General features: G+C 33.8%; 3 protein-coding genes across 5 annotated transcripts; 1 reads left to right on the forward strand and 2 right to left on the reverse strand.

The window, feature by feature from the left end:
• Positions 1 to 384: 384 nt before the first annotated feature.
• LOC139784319 (zinc finger BED domain-containing protein 4-like) lies at positions 385 to 4203 on the reverse strand. Of its 3 annotated transcripts, none has more exons than XM_071723481.1 (4): positions 4053 to 4203; positions 2259 to 3727; positions 1377 to 1734; positions 385 to 1149 (listed from the first exon to the last, which is right to left on the reverse strand). In XM_071723481.1, the coding sequence occupies exon 2, from the start codon at positions 3696 to 3698 to the stop codon at positions 2397 to 2399; it is 1302 nt and encodes a 433-aa protein (XP_071579582.1). In that variant the 5' UTR covers positions 3699 to 3727; positions 4053 to 4203; the 3' UTR covers positions 385 to 1149; positions 1377 to 1734; positions 2259 to 2396. The 3 variants fall into 3 exon arrangements, with proteins under 3 accessions (XP_071579582.1, XP_071579581.1, XP_071579580.1); XM_071723480.1 differs by having other exon boundaries at positions 3994 to 4203; XM_071723479.1 differs by having other exon boundaries at positions 2259 to 4203.
• A 2532-nt stretch (positions 4204 to 6735) lies between these two features.
• LOC139784313 (uncharacterized) lies at positions 6736 to 10577 on the forward strand. Its single transcript, XM_071723473.1, has 2 exons — positions 6736 to 8826; positions 8903 to 10577. The coding sequence occupies exon 2, from the start codon at positions 8922 to 8924 to the stop codon at positions 10179 to 10181; it is 1260 nt and encodes a 419-aa protein (XP_071579574.1). The 5' UTR covers positions 6736 to 8826; positions 8903 to 8921; the 3' UTR covers positions 10182 to 10577.
• Positions 10578 to 10657: 80 nt separating this feature from the next.
• Positions 10658 to 12350, reverse strand: LOC139784312 (uncharacterized). Its single transcript, XM_071723472.1, has 2 exons — positions 12223 to 12350; positions 10658 to 12070 (listed from the first exon to the last, which is right to left on the reverse strand). The coding sequence occupies exon 2, from the start codon at positions 12035 to 12037 to the stop codon at positions 10751 to 10753; it is 1287 nt and encodes a 428-aa protein (XP_071579573.1). The 5' UTR covers positions 12038 to 12070; positions 12223 to 12350; the 3' UTR covers positions 10658 to 10750.
• Between the last annotated feature and the right edge of the window lie 819 nt (positions 12351 to 13169).

The raw sequence follows: 13169 nt of genomic DNA on the forward strand, positions 1-13169 counted from the left end.
CGAACTCGAATTCGAACTCGAATCCGAACCAAACCACGAATTCAAACTTAACATATTTTAAGCTTTACATTAATACATTCAACTTTTATCTTATTCAATGAAACTTTAGACAGATCTAATAATATTTTACTATTTAGAAGTAATAGAAATCTTAACTTCATGTTTAAAATATGATTAAACAGAGAACTATATTTACTATATTGAAACAGAAACAGATACTAATTCTAATTTTGCATAATTTCGGATGTCCTTGATTTAAATAATAAATTAAATCAAGGACACACACAGTGGGAAACTTTTAAAATATTATAAAATAAAAGATCATGAAAAATCAGAACTGCCAAGAGAGGAGTCAGGGTCAGGGCAATATTAGCTAAATCTATGTATTGTTTATAATACAAATGGAATTTTATTAAAACTCAAACGCTCTTACTTTTACAATGCTTTGATTTTACGTTTTTCTAAATTTGAAACCAAAAACTGCAAAATGAATAATATTACAATAAAAGTTGTACATGTTTATTGCTTGAAATTTCACAAAAAATCATAAAGAAGCTTTTTTAAAACAAAAAATACATGTAAAATAAATTAATGTTACGACTTAGAATTGTGACGTTAATTAAAAGACTTTAGTGAATATACAATAACTGCTCAAATTTACTGTCTCTTAAAATTAGAAATTATAAGGAAGAGAGGAATAGTATAAAAAAATATAAATATTTTTAAATCGCATACACATACACACATAAAGTACAATCTAAAAATTATTAAATAAGAATTAAGAAATAAGAAGTAAGGTCAGAAATAAGGATCAAAGCCAAGAATACCAAAAACCACATGTAACTTATATTTAATCTTAAGTAAAAAAAAAGAATGTTAAACCAGCTAAACAGTTAGAATCAGAGATTAAAGATTGTCATGAAGAAATACCAACTGCTCAACATGCTCTGTTGTCAAATTTTTTCTACGATTAGTTACTATTGCACCTGCATGTGAAAAAAGTCTTTCACTCGAAACTTCAGTTGCCGCAAGCCCCAAATAATGCCGTGCAACAATCCCAACGTGTCTAAAGGTAGAGATATTCTCACGCCACCACTTTGTGGGATCATTAAAAACATCAATATTTTTAGTATGAAGAAAGCTATCAACCTAGAATAAAATGAGAGCTAAGGGCTAAATAACATATACGTAATTGAAAATGTTATCATTGAAATTTTATATCTATTTGACTTAAGTCTAAAAACTAAACAAAATGGCAACGGTCATAACGGTAAACACTCAACTATTACTTAAATAAAAGAGCATTATAATAAATAAATTCAAATTTTGTCTTACTTTTTTATTAAATTAAAATTGCAACTAACATATCGATTTACCTCTATGTCTAAAATCTCCTGCATATCCATAAAGTCACAGCGTAAATTGTAAATAGTGCATCTCTCTCGAACCGCATCCCAAACAGAATTTGATGAGGACTGGCAAACTGAAGTAGTTTCAGTACTTTCGGTTATCATGGACTGTTGACATTCTGATACTTGCGGTTGATTTAATTTAGGATCTGAAGCAATTTGAGTACTTGTGTTTGTTTTAACTGATTTGTGGTATGCTTTATGAACCTCTTTCTTCAACTTCTTGGTAGCTGATTCAACTTCTGCAGGATCTGTTAATATTGCCAATCTATATCTGGGATCGACTGCCATAGCAAGAATGTACACATCATCATTTTTATAAGCTCTGAAACAATTTTGAACTTCTTTTAACAGATTTCGAGCAAATATTATGCCAGTGTCAGCACTATCTTGGGTTTTAGCATCAATAAACTTATTGAGTTCAGTTTCAATACTATAAATAACTGGAAGCAACATTGAAGCTGTTGGTAAATTTGAACTGCCGAGAGAAGCAGTGACATCAGCAATAGGCTTTAAAATAATTGTCACATTTGCAAAAAGAATTATTCTTAGTTTTATAACCTTCAGTTTTAAATAAATGCGACCATCATAGAGGACAAGAAATTCAGCGAATAGGACTAAGTACGTCACAAACAAGGAACAGAGACTCTGTGCTATATAACCTTAAGATTAGGTTGAAGGCACCTATCACTCCTCACCCGAGAACTTTCAAAAAAAAAAAAAAAAAAAAAAAAAGAGAATAATAAATGCGATCACAAACTGTTAAAAATTATTGAAAAATCAAATAAAAAGTAAAATTTCTCAATAATGACTATAGAAGGAGCGAAATAGAAAAGAATAAGAAATTACTTTTTACTAAATTCCATTCAGTATGAGTTAGATTATCCTTGCCCGCCTCATATCGCTCTGCAACAATTGCTTTCTCTTGTTCTACCGATCGGTTCAGTAACAGATATTCTGTATTCCAACGTGTTTTGACCATTGTAATCATCTCATGAGAGAGAGAGAGAGAAGAGGTAATTTGTAAAGGCGTTGATAATATTCCAATCTCATGCGGGCTTTTGAACTTCGATGATATCTTGTTGCAATCCGCTGTAATTTTTCTAGTATCCTGTCGAGTTCTAAGCCAATTCTTGCATGTCTTATACATAGTTGAAGAGTATGATCAGCACATAACAAGTGATTGAAATTATCTAGAGAGGACAACGCAGCAATCATGTTAGCAGCGTTATCAGTAACTGTATATAATGGAATTTCAATATCTATTTTCCATTCTGACAACATGTCTTCAAGTTTATCTGAAATAGCTTTTGCTGTATGAGGCGCTGGAAAATTGTAACAGCCTAAGGTCTTGCTGATAAGAAAGAAGTCACTGTTGATATACTGGCAATTAAATGCAATATAATGATGCCCTGCTCGTGATGTCCATAGATCAGTCATAAAACATAATGATTCGACATTTAACTTATCTTTATCAATCATTTCTTTGATACTAGTTTTTGCTTTTTCATACAAATTAGGCACTATGTTTCTTGCAACTTTACTGCGAGAAGGAAGTGTATATCTTGGGTCAAGCTCGTAAGTAAGTTCTCTAAAACCGCGATCTTCAACAATAGAATAAGGTTGAAAATCTAAGGCAATCATTTTCCCCACTGCTTCATCCAGCTTCATTTTTTTTGAGGAAGTCTTTAAATAAGAAGTATTCTTTTGAAAAATATTAGGTAAAGAAGACTGTATTAAAACGTTATTTTTATTGCTTGCTTGTCTTTTTAATTTGAGCTTTTTTTTCTCTTCTTCAAGCTCTAACATTTTCTTGTTTTCTTCAGGGTGCATTTTAAGATGCCGCTTTAATGTAGAGGTAGTGCTCGTTGGTGTTGAAAGAATTTTTAAACACTCTTTTGCTTTACATTGAGCAGAATTTTTATCTATCTTCTTGAAAAAATCCCATACGACACTGACACCAAAATCTTTGCCTTGATTATTATCTTCATATTCTTCATCATCATTTTCATGTTCATATACATTTTTATTTTGATTATTTTTTGTATTGGCTTGTTTTGTTACATCAGTTTCTACACTTTCTACAGTTTCTACCACATATTCTAGTATATTTCTATTTTTGTTTTCTTTATCTTTCCAACCTTTTGATTTTGGCTTGCGTTTTTTCTGTTGGTAATGCCGCTGTGCTTGCTGTTGTGATTCATTGACTTCATTATTATTTCCTTCATTACTGTTGAGAAGAGGTTCAGGAGAGTCAATATCCGAAATATCCGAATTGTTAAATTCCATTTCTTTCTATATCTTTATCTTTTGAAATACTGAAATAAATGATATCTAGTGCAGAAAAATTAAATCAATCTGTCACACAGAAAGCAATATATCAATAAAAGAACAAAACAGCAGTGGAATTATCTAAGCTTACAAATAATACAAATCACATAACCACTTTTTCATTCACAAGTACACACAAAAGCTAAGACGATTTAGACGATACCCAGAAAACACAATGCAACAGGTAACGTACATGTATATAACATATGTATTATGTTGCATTTATATTGTTGAATAGGAAATTACAACTAACCTGTACGTTACATGTTGCATTGTGTTTGCTGGGTAATATCATTAAATAGAAAAGTATACCAAGTCAATATATTAAATTTGAATATAAACTTGCTTGAAAAAAGATCTTAATCTTATTATTCTTCCACTTTTCTTGCTATCGCCAGCGCGCCAGTAATTGATAATTCATATCAACGTGATACAAAAAGTTTGTTTTCTATTGCTGCACGCAGGCTGCAGTGAGTGCAGTGCTGCACTCGCTGAACTGGTAGTGTAACTGCAACTGCTCAGTGCTCGTGCTCACTGCCCACTGGTCCATTGGTGCAATAACTTAGAGTGAGATAAGTATATTTTGTTTCACTCTAAACTCTAACTTATTGCACTAATGTGCTGCACCAGTTTACCAGTGCAGCAATAGAAATCAAACTTAAGAAGATTCACAAAATGCGAGAGATTTGATTGATTTGAATGGCAATCGATTGGACATACAGGACATACTGATTGGCCACATTGCAAAGATTGCAGTTATTTAACGAAGAAATGGTTGTGATCAATCGTAACATGTTCAAAAACGGAATGTTACCAAAAGAAAGAAAAAAGTTCGAGTTAACTGTAACAAGGCTCGAACTGTTCGAGTTCGAGATAAAATTTGGATTTATTTATCTCGAACTCGAATCAAACAGTTCGGTTCGAGTTCGAGTCGAACAGTTCGTATTTCGAATAGTTCGCACACCCCTAGTAGAGGCAGAGGCAGAGGCAGAGGAAGAGGAAGAGGCAGAGGTAGAGGTAGAGGAAGAGGCAGAGGCGGAGCTGGAGAAGAAAAAAAAATCTCGGGAATTAACATTTACTATTATCCCAAATGAAATAACTTTTATATAATACATATACTTTTTTTAATTTACTTTTAAATAAAATAACAATTAATATATAATATATTTTATTTATGCGTAGCTGTTCCTCTGACTCCTAAAAATCCTTTCCTTCCTGAATTAATAAAAATAGTAATCTAAAAATCGGGATTTCTATATATTACGTTAACAAATTTTAATTTTTATGTTAATAAATATTTATTTCATTGTATTTACAATTTATATATATATAAATTATATATCTATATATATATACATACATACATACATACATATATAAATATATTTAAAAGGTATAAATTTAAAAATTGTAAATATAATTAAATAAATATTTATAAATGTAACTGATGTAACGTAGCGCATCGTCGATTTGCCAACTCGAGACTTGGCTGGACTTCGCACTCGGCGAGACACCGTACGCGATACCCGAAATGCGTGGCATCGTGGTATAGCCGACGCGTGCTAGCGGCAACGCTGGCAACGTCACAGCTCAAGAGAGAAGGAGACAGCAGATCGTATGTCTGTCCTCTCCTCGCTCGAAGCTTGCCGAGCGCGGCCGCCGGGGCCAGCATATCCCCTCCAGCTGGCTAGTTCGGACACGAACCATTAGCACGGACGCAAACCATGTGCAGTTACCGAGCGAAACGACGTAGTTGAGTTGCACTTTCTCAAGCGGCGCGTCGGAAAATTCGTCCCCACGAAAAAGGCCGGGATGGCCTCTCTCAGGTTTCTCTCTGGTTTTACGAAGATGGGCCTTTCCAAAAACGCTATAGATTCAGTAAAGAAGCTATGGGGACGGCGACATGACAAGCTCAGCGCAGAGGGCAGCACCGACCCAGATAGCAAAATGTTAGCAGAATGCGCGCAGATTGGCAGCAAATTTGATTAAAATCCCACACCAAAACCATAGCCATCTGTTTCCGCATTAAGCTCGTGTTCTGTCGACAGAGCCTGCTGACAGGCAATGTAAGCAGATTGCCAACAGAAACCGCGCAGAGCCTGCATACATAACCTGGCAGCAGATTGGCAGCAAAAACCGAGCAGAGCCTGCGCGCTCGACCTGAGAACAGATTGGCAGCAAAAACCGAGCACACTTTGTCCATACCCATACAGCAAAAAATATTTTTTAGGAACCCCGATAACCAAGCGTGCTAGCACGACAGCGCACGCTGTGCTCAGCATGTCATGCAAAAACTATGCTGTCTCTGTGTCACTTTTATATCGATAAGCAGACAGTGCTAGCACGGTGCTAGCACGATAAGTATTGTTTGTTATCTTATGCACGATGCCGAAAATTTTGACCTGCAATATGCTAGCATGCTACCTGCATTGCCCGTTAAGCGCAATGTGCCGTCACTGTGCTCGTCAGGTGCGGCAGTATCTGGACATCACATGACAGCATGCCATTGCACGCGTGCGTGCATTATGCGGCCATTGTGCCAATATTTGGTTATCTGGGAAAGATTAAAATAATTCACAAAAATATTTTTTAAATGTTTCTATGTCCGCCAGATTATGTCAAAAAAATCATTGCAGCAATTTTGGTTGAGCCTTGCGTTGTATTGCTGACAAAGATATGTCTCGCGGATGTCATGATTTTGCTTCGCAGGAAGCCTGCTTATATTAGCCCTCAACTGAAATTTACTTACGAGTTAGTCTTACCATTATGCGCCGCTTAGTGGCGTCGTTGCAAACTATCACGGAAAGATGCGCTACCATGCATCTTTTTTAATTAAGAATATTTTATAATATTTCAAAAATATTTGAAAGAAGATTATAAAGCCAATAATAAATAAATTTAAAATATTTTTTAAATATTTTGGAACGAGATTATAAAACAATAAATATTTAAATAGTAGATTTGAATTAATATTTCAAAAATATATTTCAAATATTTAAGAAAATATTGTCTGGGTAATAAAGAAGAACATTTTTATAAATATTTTTAAAAGATTCTTAAAATATTCTTAAAAATGTATACCACAGAAGGTTTTTAAATCATTTTTAAATATTCCTAAAACAATTTTAAAATGTTTCTTGCAATATTTTTACAGAAATATTCAAAAATATTTTTTGAAAACATTTTGTGCTGTATGGGTAATCAGCTGTTTAAATGACATGCATTAGCTCTTTAAATAATTCCTGACCTATACTGTTAATTAAGCGTTTTTTTATGAGAAAGGAATGCAAATGTGAAATAATTTTAAAAATGGAAAATATATTATATATATTATAATACATGAAATACATATAAAACATTACAACTCAAGAGCTAATATTACAAAGTTTTAATGTATGTGTGTGTGTGTGTGTGTGTATGTGTGTGTCAAGATGTCTAGCTTAGTAAAGGATACTATAAAAGATATTGTACTAGAAACCAATTAGTGGAGAATATAATAAAGAAAATTTTACTGATTTTTAAATAATATTCTTAATTAACTACCTCTCATTAATTGGTTGTTATTACAATTGTTCTCTATAATATCCTTTACTGACCTACATATACTGGAATAATTTAATTTTTTTCCTATCTTTTTATTATTTTGTTTTTAACAAGATAATCTGATTTATAACAATTATTTCTGGCCTGCTAAATTTCTTACCTGTAATATTTTAAATATGATAGTGTTCTACACCACACACATACACATTGAAACTAATGTATGTAATATAATTATATAGCGCCATTCTAATCTATATATATAAAGACAAATGTCCTGACTGACTGACTCATCAACGCCCAGCCCAAACCCCTGAACCTAGAAACATGAAATTCGGGTAGTGTATTCCTCTCATGACGTAAGCACCCACTAAGAAGGGATTTTTAGAAATTCGACTCCTAACGGGGTGAAAAGAGGTAAAATGTGTTTTCACGGATTCCTCGACGGGCAACGCCGGCGCCGGACAGATAGTAATGTATAATATTATTGAGTTGTAAAATATTCGTGTTATATATTTCATGTATTGTAGTATATAAATAAAATATATGTATATGTTCTATTTTTGAAATTATATATATACATATGTATATTTATTCCACATCTGTATTCTTTTCTCATAAAAAGAAACGTTTAAATATACAGTATAGATCAGGGATAATTTTTAATGATGAGCTATAATAATGCGCGTCACTTCAACAGCTGATTATCGACAGGATCTGTTTGGTTTTTGCTGCCACTCTGTTCTCAAGTCATGCGCGCAGGCTTTGCTTGATCTTTGTTGTCAATCTGCTGCCAAGTATGTGTGCAGGCTCTGCGCGGTTTCTGCTGCCAATCTGCTCACATTGCCTGTCAGCAGGCTCTGTCGCATTTCTGGCTACAGTTTGACAACATCGTCTGATAGAGCAGTTTCCGCGTGCAATTTGTTGCCTTTCTGATACCAAAAATGTAATGCAGACTCTGCGTGGAATCTGCTGCTCAGGTTTGGCTATCTGGGGAAATTGGGGACATGTCATAATGTTATTTTCGTTTAATGAGTTGAGAGGTTTGGAGAATAGTGATTGTGCAGATTGATACAAAAATTAAGAATGGATTTTTCTACAATGAAAATTGCAGAATTGAAGGAAGAATTGAGGAAGAGGGGAGCACCTTTGAGAGGAAGAAAGACTGAACTTGTAGAAAGGTAAGTATAACGTTTCGTTTGTCAAGTTATTATTATTTTAATGAAAGGTGGTCAAAAAGAAGCATTATCTCGATATAAAGATATATATTTACAGGTCTCAACTAAGAACCTTAATAAACTGTTTGTAAGGCATAAAGGTTTGAGGTTAGAATAATGTTACTGTGCAAACTGTCATTAATCTCTATTTCTACCCTCCAGGTTGACAGCATATGTAAACAATAACAATTTTAATGTCAAAGTCAATTTACAATAGATCCAGTCCTTCCCCAGTTTGATCTTCCTCCGGACGAACAATTTAAGGATATAAATGCTAATTCAATTTTACCAAAGATCACCAAGCTTCATATTAATCTTTATACAAGCAGGTAACTTGCATTCTGCAGTTGTATGAGGTAAAAGTATTTCTACACTTGTTTGTTACCCATATTTTTTTGTTCTCAGGTTTGAGAAAAAAGATGATATGGGTGAGGCCATGTACAAGGATAAGTTTTTAGAATATGTCAGATGCTGCAAGAGGGATGACATTTTCTTCTTTAAAGGACTGGTACATGCCCAGATGTACAAGAAAGTGACCTACAACGTGTATCTCAAGATTACAAATGAAGCTGTAATAGAAGCCAGTCATTGCGAATGTGCTGCAGGAGAAGGAGACTCAGCTCACTGTAAACAGGTTATTGTGCTGCTCCTTGGAATTGAACAAATGGTACATGAAGGTAATATAATATTGAGACAGGCATGTACTCAACAGTTACAAACTTTCCATAAACCAAAGAAGAAGTACCAAGGCACTCCATTGAAAGCTGCTTCCCTGCAAAGGAACCATTCTTCCAATCCTATTCGGTTTGATCCCAGACCTCCGAAATACAGGGGGAGATATAGCAAAGAAAGACTTCATAATTTGTGTGCATCATTCAATTCGAGCATGCCTTTCAAGCACCTTCTTGTTCCCGCAAATCCCTATGGCGTGGAATTGGATTATACATATTCACGAGTGAATCCTAAAAATAAACTGCTTCAATCCATGCTCCTTCTTGATGTGGCAGATGAAGATGTGGTAAAAATAGAGATAGAAACTCGTGGTCAGTCTAATAATCCTCTATGGTTTATTCGTAGGATGGTTCGTATGACAGCTAGTCACTTTAAAGATTGCTGTATGGTTAAAACGGAAGAGGCTGCGAGATCACTTGCTTTAAGACTGCTGAATCCAAAGAAAATACACAGTGCGGCAATGGATCATGGTATCATTAATGAAGAGGTTGCCATCAGTAAATATACTGAATATACTGGAATTAAATTTAAGGTAGAAGAGTCAGGGTTAATTGTGTCAAAGAAACGCCCATATTTAGCTGTTTCACCAGATAGATTGTTGGGACAAAATGATCTAATTGAAGTAAAATGCCCATACTCCTCACGTAACAGTGTGATAAATCCAGTTACTGTGCCATATTTGTACTTTGATGAAAAAGGTTCTCTATGTTTGAAATCTGACCATCAATATATGTATCAAATTCAAGGTCAGTTATCAGTTGCGGAAAAAAAAGTTTGTTACCTGGTAGTTTATACCTATTGTGATTTAAAGATAATATCAATTGAACAAAATCCTACTTTTATTAGTGAAATGTTATCTAAACTTGATCTGTTTTATGAGAAGTATTTTCTTCCAGCTCTTTTAGATAAGTATTATTACAGACATTACTCAGAGTATATACTCAGGTTTTGACTTAAGCAACTAAATATCTCATATATTTTGCAGAGACAAAAATGTTTAAAAAACAATATTTTATTTTTAAGTTATAATCTACCGGCATCAAGCCATGTTTTACAGATTATGCTAGTTACTTTTAAAATTATAACTTTTTTACATAAAGTCAATCAAAAATGAATATTATACGACAGATATGTAAAGAAGAAAATTGCAAGTTTTGTTTTGTTTTTAATACTGTATCTACAGAGAGAGATGCTATATATAATTATTTATTATTAAATCTGTGAAAATATTATTTTATATTTTATTCTACGTTGTCTTTTGTTATGTCTCAAATATTTTGTATTTTATATAGTTTCATAGAATGTTCTGTGATGTAGCTATATTGTTTTATTGTAAATTGTATAGCAACAAGTGATTTTAATGCAGGCCTTTTCGGTATTGGATTGTATGTTCATGTGTAACTATGCTACAAAAAAAAACAGTTTGCATTGCATTTATTTTGTATTTTATTTAGTTTATACAGAAAATTCCTGTGCAACATACCCAAAATCCTTTTTCAAATAGATATCCTTTTTCAAACCTTACGCATCTGCACTTACAATGTTTTCTCGAAAGTTACAAAGAATACAGCACACATAGAAAATTTCACTTCCTAAAGTTACATAGCAAACAGGAAGTTCAATTTTCAAAATTTTGTATGTCTTTGTTAAGCCTATGAGTCTCTCTATGTGGACTCTTTTGCTGGCAAGTTTGCGATCTTTAAGAAGAGTCATGCCTGGTAACTGAGTCCTGCTCTTTAGAAAAGCTGGAATATTTATTGATACTTGTCTTGGAGCAAACAAATCTTGGACGGTAAATCCACGATCAGCCATTACAGAGTCACCAGGATCACACTTATTAATAAGATCACTTCTTTCAACTATCTCTCTATCACTCATTGACCCCGCATAAGCTGGCGAAATATAGGAAATAAGTCCACTAGGCGTTGCACCAACTAATACTTGCAACGTGGTTTTGTTCTTGTATGTGCTAAAGGTTGCTTGCTTAAATGTAGGATTTGTAGGAGCAGCGATAGGAAATTCTGTTCCATCTACTATAACCCTAGTTGAAGGATACATCTGTTTAAATCCTGAGGGCATATAATACATTATGAGATCCTTGCTAGCCCATATGTCTATTTCAGACCACTGACAATACATAAAGTATATCCATGTAATAACAATATTCTGAATCGTCTTTTTGCTGACATTAAACATGTAAGCTAAACCTAAATCAGGTATGGCTCTCCTCAACTTAATGAGAGTTATAAAAAATTGATCCTCAACACTAATATTTGATACCGTATTATAGCGGTAATTTAGCTCATAAGCTGCTGGCCCTAAACTATATAAAACTAATTTGAACTTCTCTAAAGATTCAAGACCAGTATAGTACATCACACCGTCTGGTTTGTCATCAAATGTGTCTATAGTAAAAATATTCGTCAAGAAGGTTTGAGTGGTAGCGTTAGCAAAAGTTTTATTTTCAGAAAGTTTAGCTTTTGCATTAGGACAGGATGCTCTTTCTTCGATGCTTTGATTGACACTTGCGTTACATAAGTTTGAGGTACTTCTCACTTCTATTTCACAACCGATAGGGATGTCAATTATGTAATGATTAGTGTTTTCATTAGATAGAGGGAGAACTGGTTCCACAAGCTTGTCACTTTCTTCAATATCAGCAACTAGACATGAATCGGAAATGGGGCTCCTAACCATCAGCCTGTTCTGATTCAGTTTCAGCTCTCTTTGCTTCTGTCGTCTGGAACGAGCATCTTGAAGCGAAGTGTCCAATTTTTTTTTTTCATGAAAATATGGATGGCACTGCATCTTTCTTCAAAATGTTTTTCACCAGTGTAACACCTGCGGAAAAAATATAATATTGTATATATGACAGGTTATGTAGCACTGTTGCTTCTGCCAACTCTGTATAATTAAGAAGCTAATCACACTAAAAAATAATAAACAAAAACATATGTTTCATTATATATCTATTAATTTTATTGTAAACTCACCAGTTTCTAAGCCGGTAGTAATATAATCCTCAGGTCTAAAGTGGTTTGTGCACAGTCGCGAATCTGTATTTAGACAAAAATTGTCGCGTTTTATAGCGGTGATCCACCGTTTTTTCATTGTCTTGTCCCTCGGGAACCGATGCCTTCCCCTATTTTTACAACCGTATGCCACACACATTCCAGGCATGTTCAAAAATTCCAAAATGTTCACACAGCTTTTCTCGTTAATATGCTCGGTGACAGCTCGGTGTGTCCCCAATTTCGCTAGCGCCCTTAGCGGCTAAGAGTGGCACGCGCCGTCCCCATAATTGATATTCCCCACTCGGCATGTTATGTTGCTGAAATATTGAAATATTCGGAAACAATGCAGAAACACTTCATTAACATCTCACTTGCAACTATGCATCTAAAATATTTCAAAAATGTACCTGCACCATGTTTTTTGCAATATTGCATTAACAATATGTCTGAAATCTTTCAGAAAGTTGTTTACAATATCTATAAGTTTCTGTAATATTGCAAAAAAAATGTAGCAGATGCAATATTTCAGAAACATTTCCAAAGCACTATTACGTTTACTTTGCACGAATAATATTTCTGTAACATATCAAACGCAACACCGCATCTAAAATACCTGTGAAAAATCTCCGAAAGATTGCGTCGGTAATGAAAAATTGAATTGCAGGCAGTGAATTTTCTACAATATTGCGGGAGAAATATTGCAGATGCAATGGTTTAGAAACATTTCTGATACATGATAAAACTATTATTACGTTTGCATTGCACGCGTTATATTTTTGAATGTTTCACATACAACATTGCATTAGTAATATTTCCGAAAAGTTGCTGACAGACTTTAGAACTTATAAAAAATTATTATTATATAATTATTGCATTTTTTCTCTTTTATTAAGAATTTTCTGATATTCCAAATGTTCATATGGCAT

This window comes from Temnothorax nylanderi, unplaced genomic scaffold, assembly GCF_030848795.1.
Source record: "Temnothorax nylanderi isolate EJ_2023f unplaced genomic scaffold, tnyl_v1.0 TNYL_tig0610_pilon, whole genome shotgun sequence".
NCBI classification, from domain to species: domain Eukaryota; kingdom Metazoa; phylum Arthropoda; class Insecta; order Hymenoptera; family Formicidae; genus Temnothorax; species Temnothorax nylanderi.

Coding starts and splice junctions, on each gene's coding strand:
- LOC139784319 (XM_071723481.1), bottom strand. CDS start 3,698: ATGGAATTTAACAATTCGGATATTTCGGATATTGACTCTCCTGAACCT.
- LOC139784313 (XM_071723473.1), top strand. CDS start 8,922: ATGGGTGAGGCCATGTACAAGGATAAGTTTTTAGAATATGTCAGATGC.
- LOC139784312 (XM_071723472.1), bottom strand. CDS start 12,037: ATGCAGTGCCATCCATATTTTCATGAAAAAAAAAAATTGGACACTTCG.